General features: G+C 40.0%; 1 protein-coding gene across 2 annotated transcripts in view; it reads right to left on the reverse strand.

The window, feature by feature from the left end:
- Tty (tweety) overlaps nucleotides 1–24,963 on the reverse strand; it is a 61,100-nt gene that overhangs the window by 9,572 nt on the left and 26,565 nt on the right. For both annotated transcript variants that reach the window (XM_076828182.1, XM_076828172.1), the window contains exon 2: nucleotides 16,288–16,496. In XM_076828182.1, coding sequence (XP_076684297.1) covers nucleotides 16,288–16,425 — 138 coding nt within the window. In that variant the 5' untranslated portion in view covers nucleotides 16,426–16,496. The remainder of the gene's footprint in view (nucleotides 1–16,287; nucleotides 16,497–24,963) is intronic.

Genomic DNA, 24,963 nt, shown 5'->3' on the forward strand with positions numbered 1-24,963 from the left:
AATGCGGGGCCCGGATGTCAGAGGCGCTATCGGATTCGTGTTTTGCGGATTGAGACGATTATCTCGAGCAGGGCGTGAGTCATGAACTTGTGGTGAGTCACGGCCGTTCATATTGCGGAATTAGACTGGGGAATGTCGCTTTTATGATAAAGTGATATTGCAACGGCTTTGATTCAGGCGAAACGACGCATTGGGTGTTGGAGGTCACTTCCTGGTAGGTTAGGATCGACAGGGTTATCCGGTCTTAACTTGTTGACTTGGGAAGATAAGTAGTGATAGAGACATGGGTCTGGGTTGAGTAAGATGAGTTACTTGTCGCGGACGTTTAACCCTTTGGGTGCTGACAATTCGAGCGCTCAGGGTACGCGCCGTGCGGGACTCCACCAGTCGTATCTCTTAACCATAGTCGCTGAACGCCCGTGGGCGTTTCCCGCACACAATGCATGCACTTAAATTACGAACACGTATATGCGCCTAAAGTACGCAAAGGGTTAATAGTGGTGGACCAAGAAACAGTGAGGGTTGCAGGTTGTAGGGGTTGAGAGGTGGGGATGGGAAGCCAGTCCGACAATGGGAAATAGATCTTAGCATGCCTCGAAACTTGCAAGGGAAGTTCGGTAAGTCGAAAATTAAAAAAGATCTGAAACTTTACAGAAATGTAGCTTAAGTGGTGATAATAATGTAACTATTTCTGGATTCGGCAATAAAACAGTTCTAAGAGTGAAAACACCCCCCTCGAAAAACTGGTGCTTTCAGATTATCGTTAATATCTACAAAATTGCAAAAGATGTAAAATAGAAGGTAAATTCAAAGTTATATGGTTTTTTATGTCCTACAAAGCGGTGATAAAGGATTTGCAAAAAAAACTTATTTTTTCAAAATTTATCCCCACCACCATTTTTTTCGATAATTCTTTATCGCCATATTGTAGGATATCGAAAGCCATAAAACTTTGGATTGAACTTTTTTTCGATATCTTACACGGTTTTGCAGATATTCACGATAATATGAAAACTCATAATTTCATTGAGGGGGTGTTTTCACCCTTAGGACTGTTTTATACAGTCAGCATTCTTCATCTTTCAAAAGGGGGAAGATGATGTGGTGGGGATAATCAATCAGTTAACCTCGAACAGCCAGTAGTTTCTGATCTGAGTGTAGCTCAGTGTTTCCCAACCATTTTTGAGTCGCGATCCCCTTTTATAATATTCAAATAACCTGCTACCCCCTCCCATAAGTCAAAACAATTAATAAGATAAAGAAAACACATTAAAAATAGGTATTTCTTAATAAAATAGGTATTAACTTAATAATCGTAAAAAAACGTGACGACCTCCCCCCCCCCAGAAAACACTTCGCGACCCCTAGGTTGAAAATCACTGGTATAGCTGCAGTACAATATTAGCTACAGTGATAAATAAAGTGTATTATATAATTATAATAAACTTAATGTATTTTCACCCCATTGAAGAAACATAAATCTTACAATTACAGAAGTCTTCTAGATTTTGGGACTCAAAAATTTTGAATTGAAGTTCTCGGTGGTGACACTCAAAGTGATTTAAAAACCGACCAACATCAATTAGTTTATAATCAATATCTCTGTATATACACCTAATAACCCAATGCAGACGAATAAGATCGTTATTACTGTTGCTGTTATCATCGCAACTGCCGTCGCTTCGTCGAATATCTATTTCACAGAGGCGCGGCGAATGCGCAAATTACTCCAAAATGCAATTGCACATTCCCTCTGAGAGAGCGAACGAACTGCATTTCAAAGGCGTTCCACGCTCCAGGCGTCGTCTGCTCGCGGAAAATTTGATTTTTCTGCCGCGATACTCAAAGACCTGCATGTCGCGGGGTCAACCACCCCCAGCTCGCGTGCCACCCTCTGAAACTCGGTAAATCGACCCGTGTATGTACATATCGCGTTCATTATTTACAGTACATCGATACAACTCCGCTCACAATTCCTAGCCGAGCTCCAACAGCCATAATCATCCACCACGTAACTGCAAACTTTCAATAAGGGGTGGTCCTTAAATTATGCGAGACATTTTTGAGGGGGTGGGCCTTGAATTTCTTACGTTCTCTTAGAAAGGACGGAGAGGAAGTCGAGTAGCGTCACACGTATTATTATTTTAACCTGATTTTCAATATGAGTAGCCCAGTGACGGATTTTGGAAAAACGGCCCAGGTGGCAAACGTTCTGAGGGGCTCATTTTTCGGGAAAATGAAGAGGTAGTTTACTAACAACGGACTCAGGGTAGTTGTACATAAAGAAAAAAAAATATAGCGTGGATGAAGTTGTATTTTTTTTTTAAAGTTTGGGGCCCAAGGGGGCCTTTAGGACAGGGGCCCATTTCTCGAAAAAATGAAGAGGTAATTTAATGAAAACAGGTTAAGTGTAGTAGTGCAGAAAAAATATGGTGTTTGGATATAATCATAACTTTTTGGGGGGCATGAGGCCCAAGGGAGCCTTTAGGACAGGGGCCCATTTTTCGGAAAAATGAAGAGGTAATTTAATGAAAACAGGTTAAGTGTAGTAGTGCAGAAAAAAATATGGTGTTTGGATATAATCATAACTTCTTGGGGGGCATGAGGCCCAAGGGGGCCTTTAGGACAGGGGCCCATTTTTCGGAAAAATGAAGAGGTAATTTAATGAAAACAGGTTAAGTGTAGTAGTGCAGAAAAAAATATGGTGTTTGGATATAATCATAACTTTTTGGGGGGCATGAGGCCCAAGTGGAGCCTTCCGGGCAGACTAGTCTAAAAACCGACGTTTCATCGCACACGCGAAACCGAGTTATATGAATTAGGTACATAATCCATTAAAAGAATTTTAAAATCTTAAAAAAGGTGCAATGTAAAAAATAGCACGATAAGCAGGGGTGGGGAAGGGGTTGAAATATAAAATCTTACGAATTCTTATACCGAGGGAGAGAGGGGGTAAGAAATCGCCAAAATTACGTAATTTAAAAATGGCCCCTAACCCAAAACTCGCATTCCCCGCGTGAAGATTAAAAAATACCAGCATCGCAGAATCTACCCTATATTTACTTCACGCCCCACCACCCTTGCGCTTCTCATCCACCGCAGTCCGTTTCGAATCCGACGTAACGCCCTTCGTCGTGAAATAAGGGACTCGAATTTTCAATACTAAGAATGCACCCGTATGAATAACCTTTATAGCACTCGCACGGAGAGATGGAGCTTCGAAAAGCAGTGAGATCGCTCGTGAGAAATACGTTCGGGGGTTTGTCTCAAGTGTGTTCGTTCGAAAGAGTTGCTCGAGGGAGGCGGGAAGAGAGTTGCTGAAGATCGGTGCCGCTTTGAAGGAAGCTGCGACGCGTCCCCAGCGCAGGGGAAACTGGAAAACGGAAGTCATCACGGGGGCAGGGTCGTAGATGGGGAGATAGCCGCTTCTCACTTTTGTCGAAAAACTTGGCCGACAGCTGGCAGTAGTCGAAGACGAATGAAACGGGGACGCGCGTGAATTTATGGAAAATCTTTCTTCCTGCTACTCCGCCACGGATACACGGTTTTCCCTCCAACGAACTTCGCGAACCTATCCGAGCCAGAGAATTTTGCCTATAAATTCAGTTCGCCTTCGGGAGCTGAAAGCTGCATTCTGCTTGAGTAACCTTAGAACTATGCGCAAAAATAGTTTGTAATTCGAATTTACGAATTTTTATTTAAGTTGAAGGAATTTTAGTGCCAAAGCTTCTTTTCTTCTGCGGAAAATCACTCCGCAGGTGCGAAATCCACCCTTAAAATTATCGCGATTGTTCCTTTTTTCTTATAAGTTTGTAACGCTGCGAGATAGAGGAAAACTTTAAATATCTTAAACTTAAAAGGTAAAGTTACATTTAAAAGAAGAAAAAGCGCTAGAAGTTTAAGGGCTGCGGAATGAATTTCCATAGGAAAGAATTCCACTTTGCAGACTTGAATATGCTTCACGCGATGTTTTATTAAAATCAGAATTTTCGGGTTGGGAGGTGTTTCTAAAGCTTCGCAATTTTTTGTGGACACCCTGTATATCGACAACGAATAATTCAGAGAAGCAGCAAACGTAGTCGCAATGTACGTTAGAAATAAAAAAAAAGCTGAGTTCGGAGAGTTAATCGTTGCCGTCAAAAACCGAGTCCTCGAGAGGCTGAAGAAGTGACCCGAAATTCAAGACCCGTGTGTCTAGACAGGAATTCTCTGTTTACGGAACGCGCGGGAGAAAACGGTCGTTGCACCTACCGCGACGCAAGTTCTAGAATATATCCGGAAGGGTGCTCGAGATGGGGAGAGCTAGAGGGACAGAGGAGGAGAGGGTCTCAAAGTTGGTGGGACTCGCGTGTCTAGGGGGTGGCATGTAAAATCGCAAATGGATTCTCTTTCGAGGCTCGCGAACACCCTGAAAGAGTAAATACGGGCTCGTGGCTCCCTCTGCCGCGCGTTAGTTCTTTTGTGCCGCTAACGCTCGATTTTCAGGTGTGGTGGGCGCAACAGTGGTGGGCCATTCAATTCATTCAATCCTGTTTTGAATCGCTTCGAATATTATTGGAAGCTGGAATGGGTTACGAAAGTTGCGAGGACTCTGGTTTTCTATTTGAGTGGTGTGTGTACATGTTATCGTGAAAGTTCGGAGATGGGGGAATCTTGTTAGAATTTACCGGTAAATCCTAGCATTCACCGCTACGGGGCGGTAAAAGCGTTGTAAAATATTTGAACGTCGGGCTTGGGTCTACGTTAGGCTCTTATTTATTGGGACTAAGTATGGGCGATACTCCTAAAAATATCGATACAGCGTAACTATACGAAAAAGCAGCTGTAATATCAATACAATTCAAATATTGGATTAAAAATATCGATACACCGAGTACCGACACATTCCGGCACGTATAATAAAAGACAATAACGACCCAAGGTTTAATTAAAGCTTAATTAAAACTAGATTGTTTTATTATACATGCAAGTTTATTATACGAGTTGATTTATTTTACAATATGGACCGTTTATTTTGAAAATAGTGTGTCGATTTTTTTAAACAATTGAGAAAACGAAAAGTACATATACGTATAGTTTGTACATATCTTCATAGATTTATATTTAGATATATGCTGTAGTTTAAAGTAAACTGTTTATTTATAAACAATTTATAATTTAAATCTTAAAAATATTCGTTTGTTTTAATCAATTTAAATTTCGTGAATAAATGGAATTGCATAATTATTTAAGTAGGGAAATTCGATGCTAGTAGGGTATGTATCGATACATAAAAATATCGGACCTCCAAATATCGATACAAAATACCGATATTTAACACGATAAATATCGATACAGTGGTGTATCGATACTGTGTCGCCCATAGACTCTAGTGTCACACTCTCGTTTTTTGACAGTTCTCATCTTAAGTTGACAATAGTTTCTGGGATATCCCGGAACTTTACCGCTGCGTAGCGGTAAATGATTGGATTTACCGGTCTTCGAACTGTTACACATGTAAAATTACGAAAAAAGTTCACGTGCAAAAGTTGTGAAATCGACTTTTACTAATTCCACTTCGGTACAAGAGCTTTTCCCAAAAATAATGTTCCCCCGAAAGTCGTTTTCGCCAAAGACTTTCATCCCGACGTAAATTCACGAAAAGGAATTAAAAAAGTACAACTTTGCTAATTCCTATTGTACTCGTTCAAAAAGCAGGGTAGTAGAACTAGAAAATAATAGAGAAGATAAGAATCTTTTGTTTTACCAATTTCGAATTACCTTAGTTTTAAAATTATACATATTAATAGTATTAAATAATTTAAGGTAAACAATCCGTAGATTTCAGTTTGCAATCCGTAGATCCGTAGATAAAGTAAAAAATCCGCAGATCTACGGAAAAATCCGTAAGTTGGTAACACTGCGCCCTCTATAGTGCAGATCCCAGACTAATTTCCCCGGAAAAATTCACCTCCATTAAAAGTAGGTCAACTATACACCGTAAATCGTAAATCACGATGATCCGCGCTCCGAAGTTTTACCGAAAATTACGGCGCGGCCTCGGCATATTGCGAAGCAGGTTGCGGAGCGTAAATCACGCTAATAAACGATGCCCTATTCGCGCGGAAGGGGTTGTAAATTTTAATTGCTCCGCGTCACTGTACCGAAAAGCGTGGAAATCATTTTCCGCCGGTAAAAAAAAAAGACCGAGGTAGAAAACGTTTCTTTTTTCCGCGAGACGGGAAGCGATTCACACGAAATTAATTGCGCTACCCTTGACGGTTAATCTCGATCGGTAAATACCCCGATTCGCACGCATACGCGACGGCTTAAACGGCTACGGGTATGCTAATACTGTAAATTACGACGAAGTAATTAAGTCGTGTCATATTACCTGCTTGTTATGCTAATCCGAAAATAGAACGCCTGAGAGGGGAGGGGGATGGCAGCAGGGTCGTTGTGCCCGTCGGCTTTTCTTCGATTTCTTTCGAGGCGCACGGGAGAAGATACCTTTGCAGCTACGAAATCCTCTTAACTGGCTAAAGTGCAGCGCGTCTTTTTAAGCTAGTCACGCGTTTCGTCCGAGAGATCAGCGGTTTTTATTTAAAACGCGCCTCGTCTCGAGCTCCGCGGAAATCGCCTTCTTAGCACGGCGACATGGGTAGTTAAAGCGCCATCTGCATAACGACGCGATAATCGTTACAAAAACTTCGGTAGTATTCCGAAAATATTCAGCTGAGTTCCCCCGATTTTCGATGCTACTTTCGCGCGAATGGCGAGAAGGGCGGACAGAGGGGGGAGCAGGAGGATAGAGGGGAGTGGAGGATCTTTAACCCTCGGCCGGCGGTGCTGGGTCTTTTTGGATCCAAGCGTAATGTGACGGAGTGTAATGATAGCAAAGATGGGCAAAATTGTATTTAAATAAAAATTTTCAATAACGAATAGAAGTTAAAAAAATTATTGTCGAATGAAAAAATTAACTTTATTCGTCAAATTAATCTAAAGTAAGAGTAACTTTTATTTAATCCGTTATTTAAATAAGTTTTTATTTAGTTAATGCAAAAAATTACTTCTATATTACTCTAAAGGTGCAAATCCACGATGAGACAAAAATCTCAAATATTAACCTCACGAGACAATTATTTCATTATTTTATTATTTTTTAATTATTTTCACATCTTCATATATAAAGCAGAAAGTTTATGTGTGTCTAAAAAGTTTCGAAGGCTAAAGTCGTGGGTCACGAAATATGCCTCAGCTCATTATGCCTGGCTACTGCAGATGAATGTGACTATTTTTACCCAAAACTATAAATAAATAATTCTTTATCAAAACCCGAACCTAAATTCCCGACGAAGTCGGGTAGTAAAGCTACTTACAAGGAGAGTATTTTAGGTGCCCGCCTCCGATCATTTTGATTTTTGGATATGTTATAGAGGATCGAAAAATAAGAAATACGTGTTTTTTTATTTCCCCCCGTTTTCATATTTGGGGGGGCGAAAACTGCGTTCAAAGTTAGGGTTGCAAAATCATATTTCTGGATTTTTGAAAATCTGGCGAGTCAATCATATTTCGTATTCAAAGACACAAAATTCGTCCATTGACACTATTCCCCTATCTCTAATAGTTCTCGAGATATTCCACAAAAATGATTTTTCACCCCTAACTTTGAACGCAGCTTTCACCCCCCAAATATGAAAACGGGGAAAAATAAAAAAACACGTATTTCCTATTTTTAGTCCTCTATAACATATCTAAAAATCAAAATGATCGGAGGCGGACACCTAAAATACTCTCCTTGTTAGTTTCATAAGTCAAGTTTCCAGATATATTTTCAAAAATCTCACCTCGCGCCTATTTCCATCATTTACATTTTGTTGCTGAGATGTTGTCTCATGGCAGAAAAGTCTCGTGTAAAATCTCATCGTGGTGTCGCACCTTAAGAAAAGTAATGCGTATGGTAGGAGAGTTGATACGGGTAAAAAATGACCCAAGCACCGACTTCCGTGTGATTCACTCGATTTGGAGGTTAGAAAAGAATCGATGGAAGATTGGAGAAAACGCCAGTTCACGATTTAATTACTCGACGGTGCCGTTGCAGCGGCCGCGTCCTGGAATATTTTCGAGCGGCAGAAACAATAGCTAGGCACCCAATTACCGGGGCTCGTGTTGCGTCGAGGGTGCTCAGACAGACTTTTCCTCGAGGCTCCTCCTTCGCCGGCTACCTACCCTACCGACCCACGCAGAAGAAATGTGTGTGCTCGGGGACCAGCTGTTTCGCACGCCCCAACAACGTCACCGATACGCGTCTCACGAGGGCTGGGTATAGTCGCGACTGGTTAATTCTATCTTTCCGAGTTTCCCCGTCGTCCGTTTCGATCTGCCGTAAATAAGAGACCTACAGCAACGCTCAAAAGTATTGATCACTTGTCGTTACGTTTGACGAAAGAGAAAATGGAATGTCTTTCCGCACGGTTGTGGTCCACCTTGGATATTCTTTAGCTTATAATAATCGTTTCGTTTTATTTCAGCTTTTATTGACAGCTTTTAGTGGCTCAAACGGTTTCTTGGTAACCAAACACTTGCCAGTAATATTAGGGTGGTCCTTATATGTATGGTAAAAAATCAAAGTTTTTAAAATTTTCTTCTGACCCTCTCAGAAGTTTGCAAATAGTTTAAAAGAATTTCGTCTAAAATTTGTGTTAAAATATATTAAGGATTAAAGGTCGCTCAATGGCATTGAAATAGTACTATTTTGGTATAAATTGATAGAAATTTTTGCAATGAGGACAAAATAATTTTATTAATTTTTAAGTGAGTATGACATTAAAATTCGGGCACATATCGCGTAGACGAAACGGGTTTATAACGAGTGTGTACTGTATTGTGTTGCGGCGTAAGGCTTTATATGCACATTTAAATTTCTCTCATCAGCAGCTCTCGAATCAGATGCAGACGCAAACTTTGACGTACATTCTACATATTCAGGTTGTTAAACGCATAGATAAAAGCATGGTTTCGGATTCTGATATATAAATATGGGCCCCGTTTCATTAAAATTAACAAGTGACAATTATGGAAAGTCGCAGTTGCCAAACTTGTGGCACATGCGAAATATAAAGTCCCTGAGCGACCTTTATATATCAAAATATACAAATAAAAAACACGAAAATATTTTTTTTTTGTCAAATAGAAAATTTTAAGAGTCAGACTATAAAAATTTTAAAGTTGAAAAATAAGGACCACCCAAGTAATATAGTCAATCATGAAACGTAACACTATTAAGATTGCAGTGTGATTAAACAATTGAGTTCTTGTAGCAAACACTGTAAGTATCAAAAATCAAATTATATACTATAGTATTTTTATACGCACGAAAAACAATTTCCGATAATTTTTTTTAAATTTTTGCCCCTACTGTGTTTTCTACAGGGACTCTTCAATTTTGAAAGGAAAAAATTGAACAGGAGTTCGAATAGAAATTTGAGTCGAATTCCGTAAAAAGTGAAAATAATAACCTGAACTGTGTATTAAAGTGGCAAAAATTTGTAGTGATTTGATATACACAAGGAATAATCAACTATGTGAACTTTTACCCTATTTAGTATTTTCTCTATTATCAAAAGTATACGTAACAAGTGACTATACTTTTGAACGGCACTGTATATTAAGAACGCTCTTTTTATTACCCGTTGATTCACTGACACCAGCTAATCTTATCTAAAATTTCTTCTGCAATATCTTTCGCCATTGAAAATACAAATACTAAGCCAGAGAAAGTTGAACGTTAAAAATGACTTTCCTGGATAGGAATTAGGCTAGCACGATTCCTACTTTACGGTAATTCGCCGACTTGTATGCTCGTTTGAAATGTAGGGAGGACAGGTGCCAGAGAGGGGAGAGTGGTGGAGGTAGAGTCGAAGAGTAGAGTGGGGATAGCACTGTAGTGGCCTTGAGCGGCCAATTGATTCTGTTGTAACTTGATGCCACTAGATACGGGGGTGTCCACATGGTCACTGATCGAAGAATGAGAGAAAAGAAAATTCAAGAGCTTTAGATATTCTTCTAGAAAGAATACGATGCACTGAATCAATTTCTAAACAAGCAATAAAATTTACGATATATGGTTATTATTCGCAGGGCTGTTCCCGATTATTGGCCGCCTATTATTAATTTAATATTCTTTAATTAAGAATTTGATACACAGTGTTTCCTTTTATATCTATATATATACATAGTTTTAAACAGATATCATGCAAAAGAAATAGATAGAAGAAACAGATTTTGTTAAAAATAGAATATGTTGTAGTCCTTGTGAAATTAGGGGCGGTTTAAGTCATCATTTCGAATTGGTTTAAAAAATACAAGGCCTCGAATTTTTCGACTGTTGTTTATTTTTGTGAAAATGGGCTGTACTTATGAATTTTGATCTCGAAAACCAGCGTTGGATAATTTGAAAAAAATTCAATGACAAAAGATAATGGTATCATTAATAATCATCATAAAAGTTTTGATTGTTATTCTTATTAGTTAGAATTTTATATATAATAAATAGCCTGCGCCACCTAATGCACCCCCGCCAGGAACGGCCCTGAATATTCGTAACAATAATGTCCAAGGGCTGACACAGCGACACGCATCGAGGTGATTCAAACCATCGTCGTATCTTGGAAATGATTCCGCCTACGTTTTAGCCTCGTGATAAGAAGCGAGACGAACGAAGCGCGGGAACCTATGTAAACGAAGATTTTAGTAAGAAAAAAGATAAACAGGCGCAGAAGGAGGGGAGGTGCAAAAAGACCGAGAAAGAAAATCCAGAGAGTAATGCGTGATAGAGACGAAGAAAGAAAATCCAGAGAGTGATGCGTGATAGAGACGAAGAAAGTTAAACAAAGTAAAAAAAACGAGATGACGGAGCTGAAGTATTTACCGACTGAGCGGGGCAGAGCGGATTGGAGGGAGGCACGGTAAGTGACAGAAAAAAGGGGAAACGAACGAGAGGGAAAGAGTATAAAGCGAAGGAAGTCGTTTTCTCTAAAGTGGTTGAAAGCATAAGAGTAAGAAACACGAGAGAGGGGAAACTAGAACAGGAAAGAGGAAACCGTCTGCTGGAGCACACACGAATGTTCGACAACCTGCAATCGGTATCGATACCAACGCGTCTGTGTACCGGTTAATGGACGCCATTTGCGAAAACAATCCGAGTCGTTACAAATTCATTTCCACTCCTTTGCCGAGCAATTTGGTTACTATCAAATATTAAATCTGCGAAGTAAATAATTAATCCAGATCTAACATCCGCATCCTTAGATACAGATCCAAAATTTACTTTAAATTGAACAGGTGAGGTGTACTTACAATACGAGGAATCTAGAGGACGCCCCGAACCCTGGCTAATTGCGCGAAATTTCGCGGAAGCGGTGACAAAAACGGCACATTGTAGCTACAGCCAACGCAGACCCCCATTAACCTTCTCGAGCCATATGCTCCCGTCCCCTCCTCTCTTCCCTCGTTATCCTTGCACCTGCCCGGACGATAATTAGAGGAAGAGGGCTGACGGATGCAGGGGAAAAAGAGATCGGCGCTCCTGAGCACCGCTGTAGCCTTCCGTACGGAAACGTACGACAATCAAATTGCTCGAAAGCAATAAGATCCGTCTCGAGCCCGTAGTAATAGGCTGGGCTTTCGTGCTCTCGACATCTGCGAGGAAAGACGTTGCGCGAGGCGATCGTGCTTCTCATCGAGAGGTAAGTACGAGCGGAGCACGACGGTGACGGAGTGGGGAAAGGAGCAAGTGGTGGGGGGAGAGGAGCCTACGCTGGCACAGCGATGGGCCAACGCTCGCAACGGAACGCGAAATATCGATGTATCCTCTTCGTTGCTATCGACGACTTTTAATTAAACTGGGAATATAATTTTGAAAAAAATTTAAGGAGTTATAAGTAGCAAATATTCGCGACCTGTTAACCAAAGTTGCACGCCGCTTGATGTCTGTTCGTGGAGTCGCATGAAACAATAAAATCGGTGCGCACGAAAGTAGCAGGGACTGAGAACCATCAGCTTTAGGAGAGTAAGTACTGAAAGTCGCTGTTTCGGAGAAGAAGGGGCTTCTGAACACCTGCCACAGAGCGAAGCTTCGCAAAGGCATGTCAACAATAACAGTGGTGACAATCGTTCGTCTATACGTCGTATAACTTATTGATTTACTTGAAGCGTAAGAAATCTTTGCTTTCTTATGATTTTAGCGTTTGGAGGGCCCCTGCAGGACAATAGAATCCGAACGTTGGACATTTATGCCCAATAATTTCTGGCTTAATTGTATATACGAGTATTACTGGCGGGAAAAAAGTGGAGAAGTTTCATAGCGCGTCGAGGCCATCGCTAGTTAGCGGGTTTGACGTTCCGAGCCCGTTAAAGCCCACACGTTACCCCGGGCGTATTATACGAAAGCCTTTGTGCATTGTTTGAGCTTTCCCGGCCATTGTGCTTTCCAGTTACACACAGCTTGGATTCCCGTGCACTCGTGGCATCCAGCTGCGTTTCGCTTCGTCCTTTTCCTCCCTGTCTTCATCTTTCTCCTCCCGTCCTCTCTCCGTGCGCCCGCCCCCATCCCCTTCTTCCTCTCCCTCGCCAAGGAGAACCGTATGATTCTCTCCTCAATGCAGAAGCTTTTGCTGCCTTTTGAACAACCGTTTCGACGGGACAAGCAGCCAGGAGTATATACTCTGCCGGGACAGAGTGCGCCAGGAATACGTATTCCCTTGGTGTCTGAGGTCCTTATTCTTTGGGACGGGTGGTGGCTCCGAGTTACAAGTTTTATCGCGGATTTCAGGAAGAGAGACGGCAGTAGGCGTAACTGATTATCTCGGGGCTGATGGAATTGTGCGAGGGAATGGAAATATGGGTGTTTTCAAAAGTTCTTAAGGGAGATGCTGTTTTTAGGAAACGGTAACTCGTAGGGGATTAGTGAAGTGAAATACTCCCCCCATTGCACTAATTTGATCAAGTCCATGGAATAGAGAGTAAAGGAAATTTATTGAATTTGATTTGAGCGTTAAACTTATACTTGGATATTCGAATTGAAAAATTTATGGAGATAGAAAGAGAAAATTAGTAAACTATAATTTTCCTACTTCATCGACTCAACTTCGGTATATTTAACTATCTTGTTTAATAGACCAATTTCTGGACTAGTCTTCATCCGATCATTCGAATTACAAATTCTTTATTTTTCTAGAATAAATATTTTTTCAAAATAGTAATATTAAAATTTTGAATTAATAATTAAATTATATTTATTAATATTTTTAATTCTTTAAAATTCAAAATTTTATCTGCTTTTACATTAAAATATAAATATAATTGAATTAATAAAATTAAAAAAAATAATTATCAATTATTTATTATCATTATGATATTAATAATGAAATATTAATATGAATAACTCTAGAAATCTCAACTAGATCATTTATCAGAATAATTATTATATCAAAAGATTATAATGTTAGAATTATTTATTTCATTCGTTAGAAAAATTTCATTTTTAGGATTAATTTTTTAACTACATAATATTTTCAGCCTGCCTTTATTGCCTTATCGCGTAGAATAAGAGAGTCTCATTCGTCGCGGCAAGAACAGAAGAATTATTCGTATTTCTTTCGAGGCACTACTGTATAATAAAAATGAACGTGAAAGGTTTATTAATTACACTTCACTGCATCTGTTAGGAGAACACCGCGAACCATTACTCACTGATTGGAACGCAACTTTGTGGGTTTATAGAGTGACTCAAGCCAAGAAGAACGGTACGTTTCATTTTTGCCCAATCGCCCTTTAAAGATGTGAAAACAAATCTCAAAGTCAAATAGGCACTCCCACTTTTTCGCGTGTAATTCCTAAAGTACGAGAGACAGAAAAAAATGAATCAAACAAAAGTTTGATGGTGCAATAAGTGCAGTAAAATTGCGTTAATAAAATTTTGGAAAAAAGTTTTAAAAAATAAATACTGGACGAAAAAACTTTTTTGCGAAATTTTGTTAAAACAATTTTGCGGCGCTTATTGCACCGTCAAACTTTTGTTTGAAACATTTTTTTTCTTTCTCTTGCACTTTAGGAGTTATACGCGAGCAAGTGAGAGTGCCAATTTGTCGTTGCGGTTAGTTTTCACACGCTTAAGGGGCGGTTCCGGTTTAAAAATCGATGTTTTTTAATTTCATTTTTCGAATGTTCAACCTTTTGGAATACGTGTTTAAACGGATTTGTTGAAATTCGCGAAATTCACGAAGTTATAGGCATTTGAGTAGCGGCAAATGCATGGGTGACAACCGCCCACTCGGCGCTCACGTAAAACTGTAATAAACGCGTTTTCCTCGAAAGTGTTCTCAAAATCGGTGGGACCTGTATCTCCAAAAGTTATTATCCGATTTAACTGAAACTTTTTTTATTTTGAAGAAAATACTTCTGGCTAGAGGAGAAACCAGAAAAAAACGACAAAATTTGAAAATCTATAATTTTTAATGGCGTTGAAATGACGAAAAATATAGGGAAAAAGTGATTTCAACTTCAGCTGTCGTTATTTTCTAAAAAAATGTCATTTTTGTACTTTTTGCTGGTTTCCTCCCTAGTCAGAAGTATATTCTTCAAAATAAAAAAAGTTTCAATCGAATTGAATAATAACTTTTGGAGATACAGGTCCCACCGATTTGGATGAATTTTTTGACGCCTCGACTTTACCGACTCCCCAGTACCGTCTGCAATGATTAATTATAAAACAAAAAATATATTTCTCTAATCTAGGACATCCTTAATACAATGCAAAAAGTCCCATTAAATTATATACAGTAGTTTCCCTTGAATTAATTCCTAAAGATCACTTATTTTTACGAGCTCTAGGCCGGAACCTCCCCTTAATGAGCGATTAGGCGCGAATGAAGCACACCGTTGTTCTCGTCTCGAGTCACTCTATAAACCCACAAAGTTGCGTTCCAATCTATAACTGTGGGTTTTGCGGTGTTCCCTTATAAGCACCTTTCTAAAAGCGCGAGGGGTGACATTTTCACCAGAAAACTGTTACGTCCAACAGAAGCTGCAATTAAGTATCATACCATGTGCTAGCCCAAATAGGTACATTCCAATATCCGGAAACTGTGTGTCGCTCGTTGCAATTTTCAAACGTAGCAAAACGTCCCTTGAATGGAATCTTCGTTCGAGAAGCGTTGCCAAAGAATCCCTTTCGCGGTCGTCTCCTCCGCGATCCCAGGGAGCAGCGGGGATGTTCGGACTCGGCCGAGAGGAGTGTTTTGCTCGGAATATCAGCGCGGACGCTTTGTACCGTCGCCAAAACCGAATCGAGCCGAAATTGCTTTCGGATATATCGATGTTGCCCCAGCCTCGGGAACCAGTGGATTGTTAATCGTGCAGCGGACGATTTATTCTGCTGAACCAGCAGAAGCTTATCCGCGACTGTGCATCACGATCGACGGTCTCGCGCGCTGGCCGACAGTTGTCACGAAATTGTCGAAAACTGACGGAATCTCTACCTGATCCGAATTGGGGACAGGCTTGGAAAAATACTGGAGGAAGCTCGAGGTAGCTCGATGTAGATACTGTCCGCGATTTAGGAGCTAATTCGTTTTTGTTAGTGAGAGTTAATTCGAGGGAATTCTGGTGGGAAATTTGGTACGAATTTGAGGCGGTTTTTGTGAAGCATTAATGGCTGTTTGAGGCAACTACTTAGGTATAGGTATCTGCCATTTTGGCTGCAAGGACGAGTTAATTTTGGGGGATGCTGAATCATAATTTCGTCGACAGAGCGACAGTTACTGCGAAATAGTAAAATAATGACGGATTCGCTAGGTATCTGGTACGAATTTGGTTCAGTTTTGGAAAAATATCGAAGGCGGTTTGAGGGAACGACATATGTGCACTGTTCGTAATTTAGGCACACGAGGAAGTTAAATTTTGAGAATTTTGAGACACTTTTTATATTGAAATGATCGCGAAATAAGTAAATTTGGGAGGAAATTATCTAATTAATTAAATGTATCAAACTACCCTACGCTGCAGAAATGAGTTTACAATCGAATCTTCAATAGGTGGCATTTTTTTAAGAACGGCCCCAAGATCGGCTCTTGCCTATATTAACACGTGCTAAGCGGCGATAAAGCCGACTTAAGATACAGTTATCGAAAAAGACAAAAATAAATATTCCTCGGTCCGCAAACGCACCCTGCGCACCAGGACCGCATAAAATCGACGGCTGAGGATGAGTGCCTTTAGGATAATAGCAAGCGAAACCGCTGCGCTTACCTCTAGGTAGATTTCGGAATGTGGATTGAAGGTGTTGTTGACCGAGTGAAGAGAGACGTTGAGGTGCGGCAGGCTGTGGAAGACCCTAGCGAGCTGCGGTACCGTGTACTGTTCGGGAAGCTGCTGACCGCCCGCCATTTTGGAGAACCCTTGTCTGCCGAAAACCCCGTTGAAGAGCTCCTCCTACTCGTCAAGACATGCTACGAGGCCTGCAACAACCACCAGTAACCAGGTTAACAACTGCTCCCAGACTTTTCGGCTGGTGGTTCAAGGCTCCCATCTTGTAGAAAAATTAGAGCAGAGAAATTACACTTTCTGGATGGAAATTACCATTTCTAAATATTTTGCTTTATATCCATCTCCAGAGCAATCAGTTTTGTACATAGGCTGGTGATTAAGAAAATGGCAAAAGTCAGATATTGAATAGAAAAAAAAATTGAATTTATTGCTTATTTAGAGCAATGGAATACGAAGTAAGCTGTAAATTCAATTTTGTCGATTTTTGACTTGTGTCGATATGGCACTGAGGTAAATTCATTCAATGCCATTGCTTTGTAAAAAGGGGCCTCTAGAGGGACATTTGCTTTCTGTGCAGATGTTGGTTCAAGAAACATTGGTTTGTAAGTAAATGATAAGTTCAGTGCTAGTTACTGGCTATACCTACGATATAGCGAAAGAAGGCTTCGATATGAATAGGGTAAACTGCACTAATGCTGGCACTGCACTAATTATTGGCACTCGTGATTAAATAGTCAAATATTAAGAAGTACAAGCTTAGAAAGTACTTTTTTTTTACAATTTCTTATTTTTCTTTCGCTACAATATTGCAAAGATAGATAAATAGCTGAGTTTTAGGCGTTTTCTTAAAATTTTTGAAAAAGGGTAGGCAAGTGAATTTCAGGCGTCCACTGTAAATTTCAAGATTCACCGGCGCTGGAACTCTCCCAGCAACAGATACACTTTGCACGTGCGGTGCACATGGGTAATGGGGCCCGGTCTAGGTACTGGGTATCGAATTTTGGGTTTGGGTCTGGGGCAACGTTTAGTTTGAAATCGAATCCAGACAGAACGACCCCCGACGCGGTTCAGTCTTTGTTGGATACGGCCGATGCTCCGAAAACGCTTAGCCTAGGGCTGATTCAATTACGCCCGGCGCGGCGTTGTGGAAGCAACGAGCGCTTAATTAATGAAATCTGTGCCAGCTGCCTCGTCGACGGCACCGTGGGCTCCGACGAGCGCGTGCCTCTTTCCCGGAAGTATCTCGAGATCCGTTTTTAACCAATTAGTAGGCTAGGGTCTGGGCGTTTCGAGCGGGACCACGAGGGCCAATCGCTGGGCTCGCGAGTTATCGGCAACTCGGATTAAGCGCTGGGTATGCTCGCGGTCGCGAACGTTTCGATGCTGAGGAGGAGTTCGGGAAAGAACGAAAGAAGGAGAAATAGAAGACAGTGAAATTGAACGGTTTAGAATGGTGTAATAAAGACGTTTTACTGTTATTATTATTTGTTGGGGATATTTTGGGGCAGGGAAATATAAGCAGAGAATAGATTAGGTGAAACATATCCTAGGTGGCTTAGTGCGCAAATATTGTATGTCCACTTTTACAATTTTCGTGAAAAACAGGTTTAAGGGCACCCTTTCACCAAATCACAACGAAATAGGTAATTTTTAGGATTTTATTCGCCGTTTTGCAACTTCGGCGACGATGCTGTAGCGGGATGCCTCGATAGCGACATCTACGGTGCTTCTTTTTAACACAAAATTGATTTTTTCGAATCCTCAAATGTTAAATATAAAGCGATAAAAAAGTTCAGAATGATTTGCTTCGCAAATTCTCCAGAAAGAATTCCCAAAGATAAAGTGTAATCCCCCGTTAAATCTAGTCCTGAAAATAATACAAGAATTTTAAATTTGTAAATGAAAAATTTGTAATCCACAGTATCCAAGAAATTTCATAAAACTCTGCACACCCCTCTTCGCCTTGCCAGCAACACGGGCAGTAAAGAGCCGAGTAAACACGACGCAACGAACGAAATAAGATGGAAAGATGCGGGCGCGCCGAATCGAAAGAAGAGCAGAAGAAGATACGCTTTCCCCCTGGATAGCGGGGTTTGATTAGATGGCCTCCCAACGCGTGCATCCGATTTACATAGCAACCGCCGTTCTGTCTCTCGCTGTTCTATCCCTCTTTCAGCGGCCACACCCACGCCTACCCTTTGTCTTCCTCGATTTCGAACGGTAGATCTATCCGAGGCACAATTTCCGTGGGTATGGAATAATATCCTGGCTGGATTTAGCAATTCAGATGAAACGTAAAGCAACCGTCCAAAATCTCGTTAAGTACACTGAAGCCACGATGGTCAGAGCCTCGGGAAACCGAGCTTCCCATAATCCAAGCTCTACTTAACCTTATTTCCTTCATCACGAAGCGATACTTTAAGATTGAACATAATAATAATAATAATAAAAATATAAATAATAATAATAATAATAATATAAATAATAATAAAAAAAAATAAAAATAATAATATAAATAATAATAATAATAATACTAATACTAATAATAAAAATAAAAATAAAAATAAAAATAAAAATAAAAATAAAAATAAAAATAAAAATAAAAATAAAAATAAAAATAAAAATAAAAATAAAAATAAAAATAAAAATAAAAATAAAAATAAAAATAAAAAAAAAAAAAAATAAAAATAAAAATAAAAATAAAAATAAAAATAATACTAATAATAATAATAATAATAATAATACTAATAATAAAAATAAAAATAATAATATAAATAATAATAATAATAATAATAATAATAATAATAATAATAATAATAATAATAATAATAATAAAAATAATAAAAATAAAAATAATAATATAAATAATAATAATAATAATAATAATAATAATACTAATAATAATAAAAATAAAAATAATAATATAAATAATAATAATAATAATAATAATGCTAAAGCTAAAGCTAAAGCTAATATTACTAATACCGATACCAAATCTAATTATTATGAACCTACGTAGTCCAAAGGGTACTTCAAACGTGATGCGCTACGCTGACGAACACGCAGACGTCGATAACTCATGCGAAACAGAATACAACGAGGAAAACTACCTATTCGGTTGGGATTTAAAGTGCCATCGACAACGAAGATCGCCGTCTGTAGCAGAAACTCGATGTCGAAAGGGTTAACCTGTTTTCACTACACAGAGAAGAGTCCCCGTATCGGTAGCATTGATTGGGCTTTGCGAGAGAGAAAAAAACACAGGATCCTGAGGACTGTACAAGAACTTACGATTCACCCTCTGCGCTCGCTACCGAATCGCGCGCCGAATGGGAATATATCGAAGCTTCCGATGCTGTAGAAAATTGGTGGCTTCCGGTGGAATCTTAGAAACGGGTCAACGAGATGCAGAGGATACTGTTCGATGCACGAGACCCATCAATTCCGCTGAGTTTTCTGTAGTTTCGCGTTTCCCTTTCCCCTTGTCTCAGCGATAAACTGCAGGATATGGCCATTTAGAGAGGAAATTATCTTCGCAGAAGTACTTCCCAGTAACTCGCGCTAGCTTTGGATATGTTAAGTAGACGATCGTAACAGTTTCAGATTTAAGGGCTCCGTTCGGGATTAAATTTCGCTGGGGGACGTTTTATGGGCCAGTGTCGAGTCAGGGGCTATTCGCTCGCTAATTTCGGGAAAAATCAGTGGCGATATTGACAAATTTCTTTTATCAAATCCTACATACAGTGGAAAACCTTGTTCTTCAAACCAACTGTCGCTCGAACGTTTTACGTAAACTAAATACAACCCTTATACAACGTTCATTCTAATATACGTAAAAATACTTGAATTTCTTCTTCGGAAGAAAAAGTCAAAATTCTACTCTATAATTAGAAATAAAAATTGGGGGTATCTTCCCAGTTAAGGGTTAAGTGGGCCACCCTCAGGGCGGAATCGAGACCTCTAGAGGGCCTAAGCACTTAAAATATTTTGAGGCCCCCTTGTACATGGTGGTCGCTTCATATTTCAGATAATTTGACTATAAAGTGTTTCTAACAAAAATTAGATTTTAAAATTCAGAAGATCTCTATAATGGCTCCCTTTCTTCTTGTTCTCCAAACCATCTGTCGTTCGAACGTTTTACATAAACTAAACACAACCCTTATACAACGTTCATTCTAATATACGTAAAAATACTTGAATTATTTCTTCTGAAGAAAAAGTCAAAATTCTACTCTATAATTAGAAATAAAAATTGGGGGTATCTTCCCACCTCTCCAGTTAAGGGTTAAGTGGGCCACCCTCAGGACGGAATCGAGACCTCTAGAGGGCCTAAGCACTTAAAATATTTTGAGGCCCCCTTGTACATGGTGGTCGCTTCATATTTCCGATAATTTGACTATAAAGTGTTTCTAACAAAAATTAGATTTTAAAATTCAGAAGATTCCTATAATGGCTTCCTTTCTCCTGATTCCCTAAGCTCGCGTTTATTTTACTTATTGGTTAATGCAGATGCGAGGTGTTACCATCAGTGACGTTAGTAAGATGAACTAAGGGGGTTGCATTTTACAAGCTTAACGAATGTGTTACGTGCGCAACGAATGGCCAGGTCAGGAAAAGTTTTGGTGACAAAATCCGGATGCAGTGGCGAGTGCTGGCCGGGCATTATAGGAAGACAATTAAGGCGGAGACCTCCCTCGACCTCGGCGCGCTCATCTGGCGAGGGACAAGGCAGTAACCCTTGGGCACAATAGCGGTCCTCGAAATCGTGGAGCCCAAGGATTCTCAAGGCCTACGTTGCAATGTTTTTCCGCCGATGCCAATGTCTGGTTTTCGTCAGCGTTGTACGTTGGATCGTGGGAATGTTTAGGCCTGTCCTCCATTTGGCCATTCGAGGGTAGAGGGTGAAACCTCTCTACCCAGCATTTAAAATAAGAGTATTTTCGGCGCGGAGAGTAAGTCCCCAGTTTGGTCTCGAGCTAGCGAGTCATTCATGTAACATAATTCGTGCTACCGAAGTCCCAATCCCAGTTGTAAATGACTCAAATATCTTGGCATAAAAAGGGACACTGTTTTACAATAAACATTTATATAACCATGTATCTAACTGTTAAAATTCGTAACAAGTGCAATGATTTTCCCGTTTAAATCGTCAAGGCCGATGGCGTCCAAGATGATGATTCCAGAACAAAGGGCTCAACTGGATCGCGCAACTAGAAGCATCCGTATTAAAACGAGAATAGGGGGAGGAGTGGAGGGGGGGGGGGGGAGGAAGAGAGAGCTTTACTTTACTTTTCATTCTTCCGTGGCCCTTTGTCTTCGCCGGGATTATAAATGCCCAGCCGCGAAAGTAGCCAGGCATCTTGAACGGGAAGGACGAACAAAAATGTCGGAAGGTGGAGCGGAGGGAAATTGGGTCCATTCTTGAACTTCCTCGCGGAACGGCACGAAGAGCGTGGGAAAAGATCAGATGGAGGAATGCAAGCCGCGGCTTCCCGATAGAGCCGGGGCCATTTCTCGAATTTCTCCCCGCTAAAATAGTGGGGCTGTCGCGATAAATGAAGTATTCGGTAAATGTGACTCGAGTGGGTTGGTTGGTAAGTTTGGAGTCGCTGGATGATTTTTAGTAAAAACGTAGGTACCGTATTGCTAATTTTTTCCTGACTTCAAGTTGGTGATTTTGGAGACAATTGGTGTGCTGTTTGTTGGAAGAAATTTTGGTGTGTTATCAAAGGGAAAGCTCTTAAATTTAGAAGCTTGTAATAATAAGGTACTACTATTATTATAAATCATGTAAAATGATAAGTGCATCATTGTAGCGCGTGTACTAGCGGCTGATCATATTATTATATTGATCATCCCTTGCGAAGCCCCCACTTCTTATCATTAACCTTATTTCTTTGCTTTCTCAGAGGATTCAACTGACCTCTGCTTATTGAACATTTAAAGCTCGTCGAATCTCCAAAGTCTATCCGAGTATCGTCAAAGAAGAACCAAAACTCGTCAGCCCTAAGATGCAATACTTTCAAATCGAAGGAAACCCGAACTCAGCCATTAGGCCTATGCCTCGTTTATCCCCTTCCTTCCACCAAATCTTAAGCAATCTTAATCATTGCAATCATCTCAGGAAGATTCTCATCTCCTCCGACGTAGTAGATACGCTTGTCGTTAACATGATCTCTGACTCAAACCCTCCCCACTTTCCCCTAGATTACTTCTCGCGAACATCATCCGGCGAGGGAGCTGTATAAAGTATTCTGATTTACCAATTTGTTTCAAATTTTGCATATAGATAGTGCATACCGCGTATAATATATTGCACGGGAACTCTAAAGGCGGGTACACAGGTGTCAGTTCCGTGTCAGTTCAGGCTCTGCTCTGTTAGGGTAAAGTAGCCGACTTTGACGACCTCTCCTAATATGAGAGCCCAGCTTATCTCCGCTACAGGACTCTTGAATGGCATAGCGATGCTAGTAAATTAGTTGCTTTGTCCGCGCAGTGGCATTGTACTCAATTGAGCAAGCAAATATTTCTGAAATACGTTGCAGAAAGTTCTTGAAGTGGTTCGATTAAATTACAAATACCCCTGAAGTGGTAAGTGTATAATGATTTTTCCAAATACTGTTGTATAGTGCTTGCAATGGAGTTTAAGGCTTGCTAGTTGTATATCATTAAATGCTGAAGACTTAACTTCGAATCTACTTAGTAGTTATCATTGTATTGTTTCCAAATATGAGACCCGTGACAGTTCTACCGATGAGAGTGAAGAAGAAATTATTCTGAATGATGAAAGTGATTAAGAAAGAAAATTGTGATACAGAATGCTTGTTTTGCACAAGTCTGCATTCTTCAAATGTGCTAGGTGAACAATTGGTTAAGTGTAAGTACGTACAGTGAGTAAAAAATGTATTTGGACGCTTTTTAAAATCGCATAACTTTTTTAGAATTGGTCCAAACGACATGAGTTTTTTTTTAAAAGCTAGAAGGATTAGTTTGCTAAGTGACGTGTTTCGCCGTTTTGAAAAAAAATGCATTTGGTCGGAATAGAAAAAAAAATTGTAAAGGTCGTTTTTTTTTACTTTTTCTGTGAGCCTGTAATGAAAATTCAAAAAAACCCGTTTGTAGATTGAAGTAAGTTACCTTCGATGGTGGGCCCACGAAGACTGCGGTAGTGAAGAAATAGATTTCACTTGCCGACTTTATAAAAAAAGAAAGAAAAAATAAGTTTCAGGAAAAAAGAAACTGGGTCTCATATTAGGAACCCATTTTTTTATCTGCGTATTTGAATGACTTTCGTTTTTATTTTGAGGAAACCGAGTTTTTGTTATAGTACTTTCCAGTAGGTTGCTAAAGAATACATATTCTACTTTTAAAAGGTGTATCGAATTTTAATAAAAGTGTTCTCAGTCAAGAGTTATGATGTTTCTAAGAAATAGGTCTCATATTCGGCTACTTTACCCTACGTGTGAATCCACCTTAAGGGGGCATGCTACATTTTTCGCCCGAGAATTAAGCATTCTTTATGATTTTTTTCTATATGAAAATGAAAAGCTAGATAGATGGGGTTTATTGCAAATGAAAGAGCACAGTTTGAATGTATTATACAAATTTTTATTTAAAAAAAACACGCTCCCTCCCCACGCCATAGTCGCTCAAAGTTGGTCTTCCGCGGAGTGAGTAGAATTGCGGTGCCATAAATTTCACCTTCCGCGAGGGACTACGTTTGAGCGGCTATAGCGAGAGAAGGGAGGGTGCTTTTTTTTAATAAAAATTCTTTTAATGCTTTCAAACAGTGCTCTTTCATTTGCAACAAACCCCATCTTCCTAGAATTTAATTTTCATATAGAAAAATATTCATGAAGAATGCTTAATATTCTACTGTATCCACGCGAGGGACCACCTTTGAGCGGCTACAGCGAGAGAAGGGAGGGTGCTTTTTTTTAATAAAAATTCTTTTAATGCTTTCATGCAGTGATCTTTCATTTGCAACAAACCCCATCTTCCTAGCCTTTTATTTTCATATAGAAAAATATTCATGAAGAATGCTTAATATTCTACTGTATCCACGCGAGCGATTGCGCGCGACTCTTTCGCGCGGAACACCGCTCGTAAATGTTAATCACCATTATACCCGATGAACCTAATCCACCGGGTTACACTGGGTTACGATCCTGGCGGGCTCCGCGGCGGGATTCCTGCATCAATTTTCAATGCTTGTTTGCTAATACAGCTACACGCGAACTACTCCCCGGTCCGCCGCGGATGTTTAACCTCCCTGCCCTCCCCGACGACTGAAAAATTCAGGCTGATACCGCGCACGGAAACGCTGGGCCGCGCGTTTCGGTATGTGCATTGGCGAAACCTTTTGGGAGGGATCTATAAACGGGGCATTCTTCCACGGGGTTTTTGACGTTTTATTTGAATTGGAAGCCTTTGTTGCTGGGGTTCACACGATTTTGAGTTTTATTTGGAGATATATATATTATGTTCTCGCTATATGCACTGGTGAAATTAATCAGGAGGGACTTATAAACGAGGTATACCGACTGGGTTCTGGTTTCCTTCAAGTTCAAATTATTTGACTTTAGGGTTGACGAGGTTTTGGTTCTTCTTTGGCGATATGCAGGGTGTCCCAAAATTGAGGGACACTCTTGAACATGC

The sequence above is a fragment of the Andrena cerasifolii genome, chromosome 1, assembly GCF_050908995.1.
Source record: "Andrena cerasifolii isolate SP2316 chromosome 1, iyAndCera1_principal, whole genome shotgun sequence".
In the NCBI taxonomy this organism is placed as follows: domain Eukaryota; kingdom Metazoa; phylum Arthropoda; class Insecta; order Hymenoptera; family Andrenidae; genus Andrena; species Andrena cerasifolii.